This window comes from Gambusia affinis, linkage group LG14 (genome assembly GCF_019740435.1).
Source record: "Gambusia affinis linkage group LG14, SWU_Gaff_1.0, whole genome shotgun sequence".
In the NCBI taxonomy this organism is placed as follows: domain Eukaryota; kingdom Metazoa; phylum Chordata; class Actinopteri; order Cyprinodontiformes; family Poeciliidae; genus Gambusia; species Gambusia affinis.
In genome coordinates this window covers 27128992-27144254 of record NC_057881.1, presented here as the reverse complement: position 1 = coordinate 27144254, position 15263 = coordinate 27128992, and the positions used below count along the sequence as shown (strand labels likewise).

Here is a 15263-nt window from a genome sequence, read left to right as displayed (position 1 = left end):
TACCTCTGGACACCTTCTATCGAGCCCTTCCCAGTCTCCTCCGTCCCAGCAACTCTCCATTTGTAAGTGCATTTGTAAGTACATTTACATTAAAAATTAATATTATCTGTTGTTGTGACCTTGGGCAAGACACTTCCCCCTACCTTATTATGTTTTTGTCTGCTGGTGGGGGTCAGAGATCCCGGTAGCACTGGGTTATGGTGCTACCTGGGCAGCATGTGGCTACTATCTCATAGCTTGCCACCATCCGCATGTGAATGTGTTTAAATGGGTGAATGACTAAAAATGTAGTGTGAATCACTCTGGGGTCCTCTGGACTTGATAAAGCACTACACAAATACATATAATTTACCTTTTTACCATACATTTATTTTCTGCCTTATGAAGTCCTATGGGTGTGATTGAATTTAGGTCATGTGCCTTTTAGAAAAAGTTTAGAATGAAGTGTTCTGGGGGGGGTTTTATTTTGGGAAAAAAAATGGTAGGTTGAAAAGCTTAATTTCCAACTCAAAACGGTGCTAGGATGAAGTTACTTTCTCAAGCGGCCCCACCAAGCAGTCCCCTTTCTCTCTCCATCCATTTGGAATTGCCACCTGTCTTATGGAAGCAATAGTTTTTGACATTACTACATCCCTTATCGATCCATTTCTGTCCCATTAGCTGCTATCTTGGCAATAGTCAGGTCATTTGGGAAGACTGCATCTCTGTATTCCTAGCAACAAAATGCTCCTTTCCTGTCCATCTGTTTGTTTTATCAGGTATAGAGGGTAAAACCTTCCAGCTTTAAACAGGTTGCTTACACAACATCACAAATCTAACCTTACAAATTCACAACACATGTTCAGTATATCACTAAGCACACAGCAAACAAATGTGACCTTACCTTGAACAACTGCTTCATGTTACTTTTACATCAGTGCCTTCCCCGATGTAGAACTGTTTTCAGTTGCACCTGAAGCTGCAGTAAACATACAATTCACAACTAGCAAAAGGTTTGTGCACCCAAACAAACAGACCCCAGAAGAGCATAAGATAGCCTCCTATAGTATCTTACATGACTGAGGGCATTTAAATGAGAATTATACTTTTTATTTATAAGCACCTTTCAGCTTATAAAAGCTGGAAGGTTTTGTAAGCTTTCCAAGAGTTGGGCAGCCCATAAATAAAGCACCTTTACATATAAGGTGCTTTACAAATAAGCACCATATAAGTAAGGTGTTTATTTATAAGCACCTTTATGTTGCTGACAACATTAACAGCACATTGTGAGCAAAGGTTACAAATGAGTGTTAGTACTGTGACCTGTGGGAAGGTAATGTAGGGTTGATAGTCCCAGTGAGATTTGAGGAGGAAATTGAAAGTGGGCAAAGATGATGTCGTTCGGAGATTCATTTTATTCCAGAGTTGGGTAGCAGAGAATAGCTGAAAGACCTGAGTTCTATGGTGGACAGATGGACAGACGGCTTAGAAAGAAGAGAGTCAAAAGAGAAGCGAAGGGTGCAAGGTGAAAGGGATTAGTAAGATAAGGAAGGGCTAGGTTATGGAGAACTTTGAAGGTTAACAAGGGAATTTTTAACTCAGTGGTTCAGAACCAGTTAAAGTCTATGAAGGAAACAGAGCAGCACATTGCAAAAATCAAGTCTGGAGATGATCAAGACCTATGGCATAATGATGGTGGAGATAAGTGAGGACCAGAGACAGCTGATGTTATAGAGAAGGGATTTTGAGACTTGGAACAATAAAACAGCTGTTTTGATAATCAGGTCATACAATGGAGCCAGTGGTTTGTATAGATAAATCATTAAATATTATCAGATTTGCAATAGTAGAAAAATATCATGATCCCAAGGAGGGACATTCAGAAAATAATTGAGAAACACTGCCCTTGAGGAGTTTGATCAGATGTGGAGGCCGTACACTGCCAAAATGTGGTCAAAATCTGAACTTCTATGCAAGATGGCCAACTTCCTGTCTGGTGTAAACTGGTATTTCACCAACTTTTTCAAGCTGACAACTTAACCCATGTAACAAACACTCATGGACCACCTAACTTGAAATTGCCCCACAATAACACAGTAATGCTACCTGAAATGAAAATATTAGTCTCTTAATACACTTATTGTTGGTTTCTTTATTCATCCATGGTAAATACTATTGTTGAGGGGCACAAGCAGGCCTACTGACACACAGATTAAATAAAAATTGGAAAAAAAAAAAAGGCACTAGGGCAGGGGTCTCAAACTCCAGTCCTGGAGATCCGCAGTCCTGCAACTTTTACATGAGCCTCTGCTGCAACACACCTGAATAGAATAATTAAGTCATTAAGGCTCTGGAGAACTGATCTACACAAGGAGGAGGTAGTCAAGCCATTTCATTCCAGTGTCTTGTACTTGTGGCACATCTAAAAACTGCAAGAAAGCAACTAGAGGACTGGAGTTTGAGACCCCTGTACTAGGGGCATCAAGACTAAAAGGGGCAGGGGATCAAGCTGCTTCTGCCTCCTACACCCACCTAATCTGCATGTGCAACGAACAGTAAGATCAGTCATCTAATAAAAACAGCACAGGAAGTTCTAATGTTGTTATTGGTGCTTTGAGGCTTGGATATTTGCAGTAAGTTCAGTCCCCTGTTGGTGGCAGCACCGAACGTCACTCCAAAGAGGTTAAAGAGACAGAAGAAGAATTTGCAAATTTCCTACATCAGCGAAAGCATCGTCGTTACGTTACGTAGTGCAAGGACATACTCGGGGGAGTGACATTTGTTAAAGTTACCTGGATTACGTAGCCTTTTGCTGTCTCATCCGTCCTACTGCTGCTGTAGTTCTGTGGTTAAGAACAAAACCCTTGAGACGAATGTGAGCAGCTTTCCGTTCGTGGTAGGAGGAGAGCAGGAGGTCAGTAAGCCGGACTTAGAGACTCTGCTGCTTCCTTAGCTTAGCACGAAGCTAGCTGCCGCTGTTCGTCATTGACTGTCACAGTTGACTACTCTATAACAGCATGGTTATTATGTTTTTGTTTCTCCAAATATTTAACCAGATATACACATCTAAGGAAAATACGGTGACTTCTTATTTAACCTGAGTTCATGTTGAATTTTTATACACCAACAGCTGCCATGTGCAGGTGTGTTAAACACTTCATATGCGACCAATATGTTGTTTTCCTTTAATACACTGCATTTAGGACTTAGTAGGTTTAACAGATAATATGCATTAATTTTTATAAATAATATTAAGCTCTTGTAAAACATCTGAAATTCAAATTAAGGCTGTTAAGTTTCTAAATTTCAAAACAAAAGATAGGGAGGGGGGAGGTTTTAGAATTTGGACGCTGGAATTTAGAATGTATCAGTATTCAGCAATATACAGCTAAACCCAAAAATGGTCATAGGTTTGGCAGGATTAGCCCTAATCTTTTAATTTTTCCATTATGTTCTTCCTATTCCTTTCAATTGTTGCTCTATTACTGTAGTTCTGACTTGTTCATTATGTAGATTTCAATTTTTTTGCTTGAGGTCTTGCTCTTTGAGCAATTCTATTTTGTTTTATAATTGCAAGAATTCTTGTTCTCTTTTTTACTTTCATATAGTTGCTATGTGTAGTCATGGCAACATTTTTTTTTTTTAAACAAATTCTGAGTTTTTTATGTTATGATGGTCATAAAACTGTCATACAGCAACAGTCTTCAGTTAGAGGCTTTTTCACATTTTACCAGTCCTGGCTTCCCTACATTGGCTTCTGGTACCCTCTCAAGACTGTTTTCAAAATTTTACTGCAGGTTTTTTAAAACTTTAAATTTCTTAGGTCCTCCTTATTTACAAATTGTGACACCTACATACTCCCAATAAGATTTTTAAGGCCAGGTAATCAAAATTTCCTGGATATCTCTTGGCCCAGACTCTAGAGCAGGGGTGGGCAATCTGGTCCTTGAAGGCCGGTGTCCTGCAACTCATGGATGTCTCCCTGGTCCAGTGCTTCTCAACTCCAGTCCTCAGACCCCCTGCTCTGCATGTTTTAGATGTACCCCTATTTCAGAGCAGCTAATCCAAATGATGGCATTACCTGTTCTGCAGGCATCAAGTGCTGCAGAAGCCTGTTAATCACCCACAGATTCAATCCAGGTGTGTGGCAGAAGGGAAACACCTAAAACATGTAGGGCAGGGGTGTCAAACTCCAGTCCTCAAGGGCCGCTGTCCTGCAGTTTTTAGATGTGCCACAGGTACAAAATGCCCAAATGAAATGGCTTAATTACCTCCTCCTTGTGTAGATCAGTTCTCTAGAGCCTTGCTAATGATCTAATTATTCTATACAGGTGTGGTGCAGCAGAGGCAAATCTAAAAGTTGCAGGACACTGGCCCTTGAGGACTGGAGTTTGACACCCCTGATGTAGGGCAAGGGGGTCTGGGGGACCTGAGGACTGGAATTGAGAAGCACTGTCCCAAGTGCAGTCAGGTTCTCCAGAGTTCTGCTAATGACCTCATTATTTGACTCGGGTGTGTTGAAGTAGAGATGCATCTAAAAGTTGCAGGAGACCGGCCCTCGAGGCCTGGAGTTGTCCACCCCTGCCCTAAAATAAAGGGGATTGCATTTTTTCTATTATGGGTTCCAATCTATGGAATAATCTGCCTTTTTATATTAGGTATGCTCAAGGCTTAAATGGTTTAAGGTGCATCTTTATACTAATTTTTATTCAATTCCGCTTGTTATTTATTGTAGTTATTTGATCATTTATTTTATTAGAAACAGTATATTTGTTGACTTCTGTACAGCATATTGGTACAGCTTCAGCTATTTTAAAAACGCTTTATAAATAAATTTGACATTGATATACAGGTTGACTGAGATCTCAAGCTAAAGGAAATTTACGTTAGAGGAACTGTTTGTCTTTTCACTGAACATGGTTTTCTTACCATAAGTTAGAAAATGAGGAAGACTGATAAAGAGCAATTCCTTATCCTTTTTCTAATGTTAGGTTTTTTAAATAATCATGAGGATAACATTGCCATCATATAGTTGTGTACTCTTGCCGTGGTTTAGCAGTAGACACAACCCTGAAAAGTGCAGACAGTGGTGTGGAAATCTGACTCTTCTCTGCCCTTAGATTCAGCTTCAGGACAGCTGGCAGCTCTTTGGGCTCCCTGCTTTGCAGTGGTCTCTGATGTTCAGCTGGTGACCCCTGACTCGATGGCTGTGAGCAGAGGAGGGGTGGCCCTCTGGATGGGTTGTCTCTGCAGCCAGAGCAGAAGGAGGCCTGTTCAAAGATGGAGCCGAAGTCTCAGCCAGGTAATCTGATGGATTCTAAGATCACTATACATTTGGCATCTACAGTCCTGCTCACTATCACTGGCACCCCTTCATGTTTTTTGTAACCGAGTGAATATATTCAGAAATAAATGGAAATGTTCAAAATGTACATCAGCACTAGGCTGAGGCAGCAGAGTAGTGGAAGAAATACTGCCACCTCCAGGTGTTGGTTATCAGTCACTTTTTATCAATGTGTCTTATTTCATTAACCACACAGATATTATGTACCTTATAATCAAAATGATGAAAACTAAATACTTGAAATTAGTTGTGCAACAACTGCAGTTTTCTGGCCGAAAGGCTGAAAACTAAAATTGTTGCTGTTTTTTGTCTGAATTGCCACTGGAAATGATCTGGAATTTTAAAGTAATAGGAGCATGTGGCAAAACAATCTTGGACCAGCTGGGAGCTGGTGAAACCTAGATGAGTGGGAAAGGACACCGAGGTTGTAAAATAAACCGCTAGTGATGTGTGAGGCGCATCTTCAGGTCAGAGGAGAGAAGACGAGGACAGTTGGTGGTGGAATGAGGAAGAGCAGGAAAGCATAAGCCCACAGAGAGTTTATGTGTAGAAAATATTTATCTTTGGTTAGCCTGTCAAAATGTCAGGTGTTTATATCAGCACATGAAAGTTTGTGTAAAGGAAACCTTGCATAAATGGTGTGTTAAGTGTTCAATGCTCCATCGTAGGTCTTCCACTGGCAGTGGATGTGTCAGCCGTGTCCACTAAGCAGTGCAGCTTGGGCTCTGCCCCCACCCAACAGCCTGAGGTATCAGAAGCCAAGGCAGCCGCTGCTGCACCACCCGCTGCACCACGCCAGCCAGCAGAGAGACTGCTGCTACGAGGAGGACTGGGAGGAGTCTCACAGCGTGTGTGTGCTTGTGCCACAGGAGAGACTGAACAGTCTGCACACACTGCTGAAACTTCAGCCTGAAGATGTGATTACTTTGGAGAATCCCGGCAGAGATGCAGCGTTTCCCTTTGAATTGACCACTGTGGACGGCAGCAGGGAGGACGACATCAGCATTGACAATGTCCAGATGGCAGGAACAGACGTTATTCAGAGAGACTTTAGCTGCTTCACTAACCTGCTGGAAAGAGAGGATTGTTTGGTGCCATTTATGTATGGCTCCCAGTTTTACTGTTTTTGTTGTCCAAGCACACACCTGGGTGTTGGTGGATTGATGAAATCCTGCCAGAATCATGGACTGAACAGGACGGAGCTGCTCCTGCTGCCACTGTCCTCTGTGTGTCTGTGCAGCCCGCTGGGCTCTGGACAGGTGCTGGGGGACGGAGACAGAGAGGAAGAGGAGAAACTGGGCCTGATGTATGAAAGGCTCAGGCTAGAGGTGAGTTATTATACATCTGTCCCAACTTTCCATTGTTCACATCTTATAAACACACAACCATAGGAGCAGATTCCATGTTTACTTTGGGATTGGAGCACAAATAGCGATTACCAAGCACCCAGGTGTGACAGGTAACCTGCACTTTTTATTGATTTGTTAATAACCACAACAAGAAGTCTTGCAAGTATGGTGAGCACCATCAACATGCTCCAGATTACTGTGTTGGACAGCACCTAAAAGCTAGTGACATTACTATCCATTAAGTTATTTCCACAAACCATACAGAATGAGCATGAATCTATCAAAGAAGTGGTTGTAATGTCCTTATTTATTATCCAATTTCTATCAATTATGGTTTAGTAAATTAAAGCTTCAAAAATTGCAGATTGAAAGGTAAAATGTGTATTCTCCCTTGATATAAATTACAGCGGCTGCAATGCATGGCAAAAACAGGTGAAGAACAACTCAGAACTACTCAATTTCTTCTTTTTTCTTGCTTTACTTTACTCCTCACAAACCCGTTGCCATGGAAACTGACATTTATTTAAATTAAGACTTTTTACTAAACTTTGAAATGAGATCCTCTTGGACCTTGTGATGTAGTTGTCATAATGCTTACAATTAACAGTAAAACATTGCATCCCTTTTGCTGATTCTTTCTGTGATTGTGTTATTTCCTGACTCAATGCAAATAATGCTGCATATGTGACACAGGAAGGTCATGTGGTATCCAATCCAGTCATTCACCCATCAACAGTAAGCACCCACCAGTAGAAACATACTCCTGCACCATCTACACACCAACATGCGCCTCAGCAGAAGTCTGGGGTTAAGTGCCTTGCCCAGTGGAACATCAGCATGTGACTGGGGGAAACTGGACTCAGTCCTGTAACTTTCAGGTTTCAAGCAGCTATTGTACTCTATTAACTTCAGGTTTTTCAGTTAAAGTTAAAAAGACTTCTGGACTGCTATGTTTTGTAAAACTATATTTTAGGGATGCAATTGATGCATAATCTGTGAGATTTCATACATCAATAGGAATAATCTTTCAATTGAATTCCAAACTACTTGACCTGGGAACCACATCTGTTTATTTCTGTAATATTTATCTTGAATTTTCACAAAGAATAACACTAAAAGTACTGGGGATATCGGATTTTGTTTTTTAGATCCAATTTTCTTGGACTTTGTGCTTTTTTTTTTACATTTTCTGTCCCACAGAATCCATTCTGTTTTTTCTATATTTTTTAATCCTAAATATATGAAAAAAAAGTTGACAAATGTCCCTTAGTAGATAGATATTTTTATCTAAAATTAAAAAAATTTTTGTTTGTTTTTTTTAAGTCGTGTGAAATTTGTGCCTCTAGGGGAGTTTTAATTGACTGTCGTGACAGTAAAGTAAAAAAAGGCTCTTTGGGCTGTAAAGTTGCAGATCGCTGTACCACACAGCACATCGGCTTCCTTCCCCCTTTCAGTGTTGACATTGACTTGATGAATGTCAAGAACTTCCTTCCTTCTCACCTTCATTCATTCCTTCCTTTGACAAGGTAGTTGGTTCTGAAGTTTTGTGAATCAGAGGTCATCTGGAACTTTATACTAGTATCACTTTCAGAATTGCCATTTTAATCTGCTACAATGTAATGAACAGATGGTCTACTAGAGTGAAGGTTTGGTATCTCCTTATCATTTTCAGCATCTTAATTGTCCCATGGGGAAAGCTGCAGGTATGCTGTGTCAGATTGCTATGAATTGTGTTCTAATTGTGTTCTTTTTCTTTTTTGCAGCTTCCAAATTTCTTTATGACAAACCACGACTACACCATGTACTCGAATGATGTGGAATTTATCAATGGCTTGCTAAACATGAAGACCAGGTGACTGCATGTTCCGGCGGGATACTCTCAATGAAATATGCTCCCAACAGCAGCAGTAGATTTTTGCTCATTCTGTGATTGTAGAGGTCTTATGGGGTACCGATTCACACTGACCCTGTGGCGCTTCCTGTCCTTGTGCTACTACACTGAGGCCCGGCTGGATGTGCTGAAGCTCACCAAGCACATGGAGGATGGGACCATCAAGGCTCGCTGGAGGATCAAGGGCCTTCCCTTTCATTCTGTTCTACTGCGTTTCTACCGCAAAGACAAATCCCACCTATACAGGTAACACGGTTCATTCAGACTAGATAATAGTTCACTACTTTTACTTTGCAAAGCCTTCACTTGTTGGCTTGTTGTTATGAGAGCGCACACTGGTGACTCATGGTTATTACTGCAGTATCAGCCAGTGTAGTTTCATAACTGGTTTTTAAATGTTTCACATCAAGATTATAGACAACTATCATTTGCAATAATAAACTGCCTACAGAATCAATTTCCTTTGGCAAATTCCTAATGGCTTGACAGCAGATTCAGTAATGCACCTGAACAAGCATTTCTGATACCCTTACCAGGTGTTGCAGGGTTTCCCCCAGAAAACTTGCTAAGCCTGGTGGTCCACTGTATTTTTGTATAAAAAGATGTTAAGATGACAGGAAATGTTAAACATTACTGGGTTACTCAAAGACAATGCTGACAATATTTAAACCCACAGCTATAGAGTCTTAAAAACGACAAATAAAACAATACAATTAAAATAAATATCAATTATTGGCACTTTTGTTAAATCCAGATTGAGTCAGCAGCTGCTTAAGGCCCCCATAAATGCTAACGTTTTAACACAGACCACAGATATTGAATTTTTAACATTTGTTCATTCAGAATGACAATGCTGTTAAATTTGAGTGAATGGGATAAATTAAAAGATTTAAAATTGTTTACGATTTAAATTTAAGATTCTAAGGAGTTGACAAATTTACTTTGTAAAAATTCATTGTAGCTATGGTAACATAAACAATGAAGATTGCTCACTCTGATGCTGAGTTTAATCTGGGTGTTTGAGCTCTGTTTATTCACAAATACAGCTTGGTAAATTACAATTATAACTGATTGTTTTTAAGTTGGCCAATTAAGCTACCCTCTTCTCCTAGAATTTAATACATTTATGTTGAAATGGTGTTTGTGGTGCTGATGTTCTTGGCAGAAAGTGTCAAATTCTGCTCAAGGTCTCATACAACCTTAGACCGGCCCTGTATGATGAACTAAATCCACTGAACTGGATACAGAGGAACTAACAGGGAGATTTAATTAAATTTTTTGATCTCCACGCTCTGTCTGCCTATAAGTAGACAAAGCACTTGATATGGCCCAGTTTGAAGCATTGTGTCATCACAGTAATAATAATAAAAAGAATAAGCTCCTCCACAACCTTAACCACCAGTCCACTAACACACCATCTAAAAACACATCCATAAACTGTATCAGTGCAGACGGCCTGCCAGGCTTGTATTGCACTGGGGAAAATCCTGTTATGCCTGAGAAACCAAACTAGTTCCTTTAGTCATGGAAGTCTTTTACTCTGAAGGGGCATCAAACTTATCTCTTTACATAGCAGTTCTTCTCAGAACATAACATGCTTAGAAGCGTTCTGATATCATGCTGAATTCAATACCTCATCTGGTCAGATTTAATGTTTGAAGAACTTTTGGCTTTCTAAACACTCATTCTTAATATCATCTCTTCTAGGTCATATGATGCATTTTCAACTTTTTACATTGGACACGATGGACTCATTCATTGTCACAAAGTTGAAAAGGTGAGTTATTGGTTTCTTTTAAAAGGCCTTTAAATATTCAGATTCAAATCAGGTCCCAGAGTGAAGCGCCACAAAATGTTAGGAATACTTGGCTTTCTGAAAATATTTCATAATGCACCCTAACCTTTACAGGTGAACTAATTAGAACTAGTTGCATTTTTTTAAAGAGATCTGTCCAGATGTTAAATAGTTCAGTACTTTAGGTAAAATCACAATAATCCCAAGTGTCTGATCCAAGAATCAACCACTGAATGTTCTGGATCAATAACAGTTTGTACAACATGCCCTTTCATTACGCTGATCATTCTGCAACGCCCTGAGACCAGTCTGTGGTGTCAGAGTTTCAAGGCAGTCTGCTCTCAGAAAGGACATGTTCACCCACAGTGGAGGACACAGCAGCTCTCCTTTCACTACCTCATATCCTGTTTCTGAGCTGGTGGCCCCAGCCAGGGGCAGAGGGGGAAATGATCTTTTGGTCAGATCTTCCCAGAGTCCTTCTGCATAACATCTCTGAATTCCAGCAATATCCTCTGCTGGGTGTTATGGCAAGAAAGGAACTACCAACACATCTTTTCACCTAGATATTTTTTTTTTTTTTAGTGCAAGATGTAGACTTAATATCTTCACATAAAACATATTTAAATAAAGCCAAATTGTATGGGTAATTATTCTTATCATTTTGCTTAACTTTAACAAAAAAAGTACAAGATTAAATATTGGGTCCCCATGTTTAATAAGAATAAGTAGTCTATAATTTGTGGCGTTTCACTAACTAAACTGGCGTTTAGTTAGTGAAAGGATAGTTGAAATGAAATGACTCCAGTGCTTTCTGTGGAGCAGATCCTGTAATTGTTTTGTGGCCTCCTCTCCTCTCCTGTTCCAGGTGATGCCGGCGCAGCCCCCTGTCCTTCCCAGAGTAACGTCCCTCCTAGCGGGGGCTCTAGTGGCTCTGGGAGTGCAAGAACATAGACCTGCTCTCAACCTTCTCCCCCCCATCCTTTCCTCATTGCGACAGAGCAAAAATTGACAGTAGAAAAATAAGTCAGTGAAATGAATGTTTGATCCTGAAAATGTCCATTCACCCTCACCTCTATAGTCCAGCTTAAAATGAAACTACAGATATGTTTGATTCTTGCTGTGTCTGTGTTGGATAAACAGTCATAGTTTCTCTCTGTTTCAGTTCTGCCATCTACTTAAACTCTTCCTTGGTTTTTGGGTTCAGACATCACAGGGTTGTCAGTTACTACTCCGCTGCCAAATGTTGTTCTACTAGAAAAGCTGCCGTTCTTTCATAACCATTAAAAACATCGATTTCAAAAATTTCTCTATTTGAAGCTTAGGAATAAATGTTTACATGATAAAGATTAGCTAAGCAGCTTCACAACAAATTTTCCACTTGCCATGAGTATAGAGTAATAAAGGAATGTTGAGTATTCTCCACTAACTGATGTCCAAATGAATATTATTCATTGTAGATGACTTCTCTTTTGTTTGAAGATAATTGCAAAGTGATTATTTTGTCCCTTCTTAAAAGCTGATTTTTATCATTTAAGTAATCAAAACATCAAGCTAGCATAAACGGTAATAAAATATAAATGGATACATTTTGAACTGTGTGGTTGAAATTGCTGCCACCAGTTTTGTGTTCCTATTGCTGCTTGGAAATGTTTTATTTTTTTTCTTATGACAACAAAACTCATCACAGCTAGAGTCTTTGTTTAGCTTTCTGATTTTCAATTGGCTCTCTAGAAGTTATGGAAATTTAGAATAGTAGATTTCTGAACATCAAGCTCTGGCCTGAGAAGAAGTCGCATGTTTGGACAGCGCTGTTTAATTTGCTAAATCATCTGATATTTCCTAATCGGCCTGCAGTCCATGTGGATGGACCTGTCCTTACACATTCTGTCTGGATCGTTTCAGTGAGCACAGCAACTTAGTGGCTAGTTTCTAACAGCTATCAGAAAACGCATATTTTGTGTGAAGTATTTTTAGTTAATTATTTAACAAATGGCATCTTCACCGCATTCAGCCTACGAGCTGGTACAACAGCAGTCCAAATATGAGTTGAAGTTGTGTGGAAATAAAATTTTGATATGGATCAGTGCTGTGGCCAAGACGGCCCCAGTTTCCAAGCCTTTACTGCTGTGTCGATAAAAGTGATATTATCTTAGTAAATATGTTTAGCAATGCACATATCTTTACAATATAAATTATTTTGTGCTTCGACTGTAGAAGCAGTTTGTGGTTAATAGATGTATTCCTTCACTTCCTTTAACCTACATTAAAAGTATACAAATAAATAAAATGCACTCATAAATGTTCAACTCTTTGACACTTTCTGGTTGGTTCTTAACATTACTTAAAAAGAACTTATTTGACAGTCTTTGGACAAACAGGTCGGTCTATTTATTATTGGTTTTTGTGACTGCTGGAATTTCACAGCTGTGGTTCATCAGTAACCTGCAGTATTAAATGTTCAGGTCCAGATGTGTTCAGCTCTGCATGTTCTAGAGTAAACTCTAATGTGATTCCTGGCTGGAAGAATAAACTTGCTTGATTAACATGATTCCTGTCTTGGATGTACTTGGGAGGATTTATACAGAGCATATCAAAGAAAAATCTAAGGTGATGTTGAATTTCTGTCAATACGTTGAAAGCAAAATTCTTGCAGTGGGGAAATATTAAATTCCTTGCCAAATGAGTAAGATTTCTCACAAAGAAATGAAGTGCTTTTTTTTTTTTTTTAAATGAGGGTTTCTTTGTTTGAAGATGAGCATAATATTTACCAAAACAGCCAAATAATATATTGCATAAATGTTTAGTCAACTTGTGGAATCATACTTTATATGGACTGGGAAACTGTTCAGAGTATTCTCTCACCCTACAATGACTGGTTTCCTGACTGTAACTTTTGTCACGCAGCCGCCCCGACTTCAACCCACATCTTCCACGATGATGAAATTCCCAGAACTGAAACCACTATTGAGCTTTTGGAAAATAAAAGGTAAATAGATGGTAGTGTTTGATTCCAAGTCCAAATTGTAAGGTTTGAATCCCATGTCAAGAAATGTTTAAGATATTTACAAAATGAAATGTCAAGAGTATTTCAAAATCTTGTATACTTGGTACAATGTTTTACAGTTGTAGTGCTTCATCAGGGTACATCAAACTGTAAGTAGGACACGTCTATGTCCCGTTTTGTTCTTGCAGCAATATCGTTTTGCTGTTTGAGAAGAAAAATAGTGGAATGGTACAATATTTACAATGAAAAGGTTGAGCTTTGCTATGTTATTGGACTAACAATATTTGAGACAGGCCATAATATCATCTGGAACATCTTATTTGTGACAGTGGTTATTTTAACATTTAAAACATTTTATCTGAGAAAGTGCTGGCATTTTGCAAACACAGGTCCTGTTTAGCCTCTGAGAAGCCCACCTTTTCCAGGGCTCTAACTACTCCCACTACTCCTCCAAAACATCTGGTTCACCAGTAGAAACTTGGGGTTTGGAGCTAAGGAGGGGATGGAAGAGATGAAATGGGATTCTCACTTAAGGGTTTCATGTCAGGTGAATTTTGGCCTGGTCCTCCTTTCAGAAACTCTTGACTGGTTTCCTGACTGTAACTTTGTAATCACCTTCAAAACTAACTCACTCCATCCTTAGGAGTTTTATGCCGAACACTGAAGATGAGTTGTATGATCACTGTACTGTACTTTTTACATGGGTAAAGATAAAAATGTTGTAAAAATAAAAGCGTGCTATTGTTTACAAAGTTGAGGACAATTGAGAGAGCCCACAGACTTGGACATTTGAGTTCTGTCCCAAACAAGGTAAATCTGCAAGACCTGTTTTGTGGACAATAATTACTCAATGTTACTTTGTTTAAATTCTGATTCTGTAAAACAACTTCCCCTTTCAGCACAGTGGCGCATTTGGTAGAGCTGTTGCCTTGCAGCAAGAAGGTCCTGGGTTCGATTCCCGGCCCGGGGTCTTTCTGCATGGAGTTTGCATGTTCTCCCTGTGCATGGTGGGTTCTCTCTGGGTTCTCCGGCTTCCTCCCACAGTCCAAAACATGACTGTCGGGTTAATTGGTCTCTCTAAATTCTCCCTAGGTGTGAGTGTGTGTGTGAATGGTTGTGTGTCCTGTCTGTCTTTGTGTTGCCCTGCGACAAACTGGTGACCTGTCCAGGGTGACCCCGCCTCTCACCCAGAACGCAGCTGGAGAGGAACCAGCAACCCTCCCGACCCCATTAGGGACAAGGGTGAACAGAAATGGATGGATGGATGGAAGTTCCCCTATCAAAGCAGGCACGTGCAGAGGGGGGGGGAAAGGGAGCTTGAGCCCCTGCCCTTTTTATCCTTGATGCCCTAGTGCCCTTTGAGTTTTTTTTTTGTTTTTTTTTGTTTGTTTTTTAAAGTCTTTAAATTTTTTTCTTTTTAATCTGTATGTCAGAAGGCCTGTTTGTGCCCCTCAGCAATAATATTTAGCTAAATAAAATAATTTAGTAAAAAAACAAACTAGTCTGACTGCCCTCAGTCTAATAAAGACTCTCAGAGCCTCCATGTTGTTCAGACATCGAGTCCATGGTAAGGGGGAGGAGGGGGCGGAGGGTTATCAAATTATGGGCAAGAATATTTTTTTTCCATACACTGGTTTGTGAATAAAAACGTAGGTCTGATGTTGACGTTAGAAAAACTGTTTCTATTTATATTTTTATAATAGAAACATATTATAAAATGTTTCTATTTTATAGAAACATTTTTCTATAAAAATGTTTCTATAAAACATTTTTTTATAGAAATGTTTTTTCTATAAAAACATTTCTATAAAATGTTTTTATAGAAACATTTTATAGAAATGTTTCTATAAAACATTTCTATAAAATGTTTTATAGAACATTTTATAGAAATGTTTCTATAA

General features: G+C 39.4%; 1 protein-coding gene across 3 annotated transcripts; it reads left to right on the top strand.

The window, feature by feature from the left end:
* Positions 1–38: 38 nt before the first annotated feature.
* Positions 39–12906, top strand: lg14h6orf136 (linkage group 14 C6orf136 homolog). 3 transcript variants are annotated; one of them, XM_044139200.1, is made up of 7 exons: positions 39–62; positions 5100–5281; positions 5992–6651; positions 8436–8524; positions 8609–8809; positions 10271–10340; positions 11224–12906. In XM_044139200.1, exons 2-7 carry the CDS (start codon positions 5183–5185, stop codon positions 11365–11367), a joined length of 1263 nt encoding a protein of 420 aa, XP_043995135.1. In that variant the 5' UTR covers positions 39–62; positions 5100–5182; the 3' UTR covers positions 11368–12906. The 3 variants fall into 3 exon arrangements, with proteins under 3 accessions (XP_043995135.1, XP_043995133.1, XP_043995134.1); XM_044139198.1 differs by lacking the exon at positions 39–62 and adding an exon at positions 2370–2893; XM_044139199.1 differs by lacking the exon at positions 39–62 and adding an exon at positions 2374–2534.
* Positions 12907–15263: the final 2357 nt, after the last annotated feature.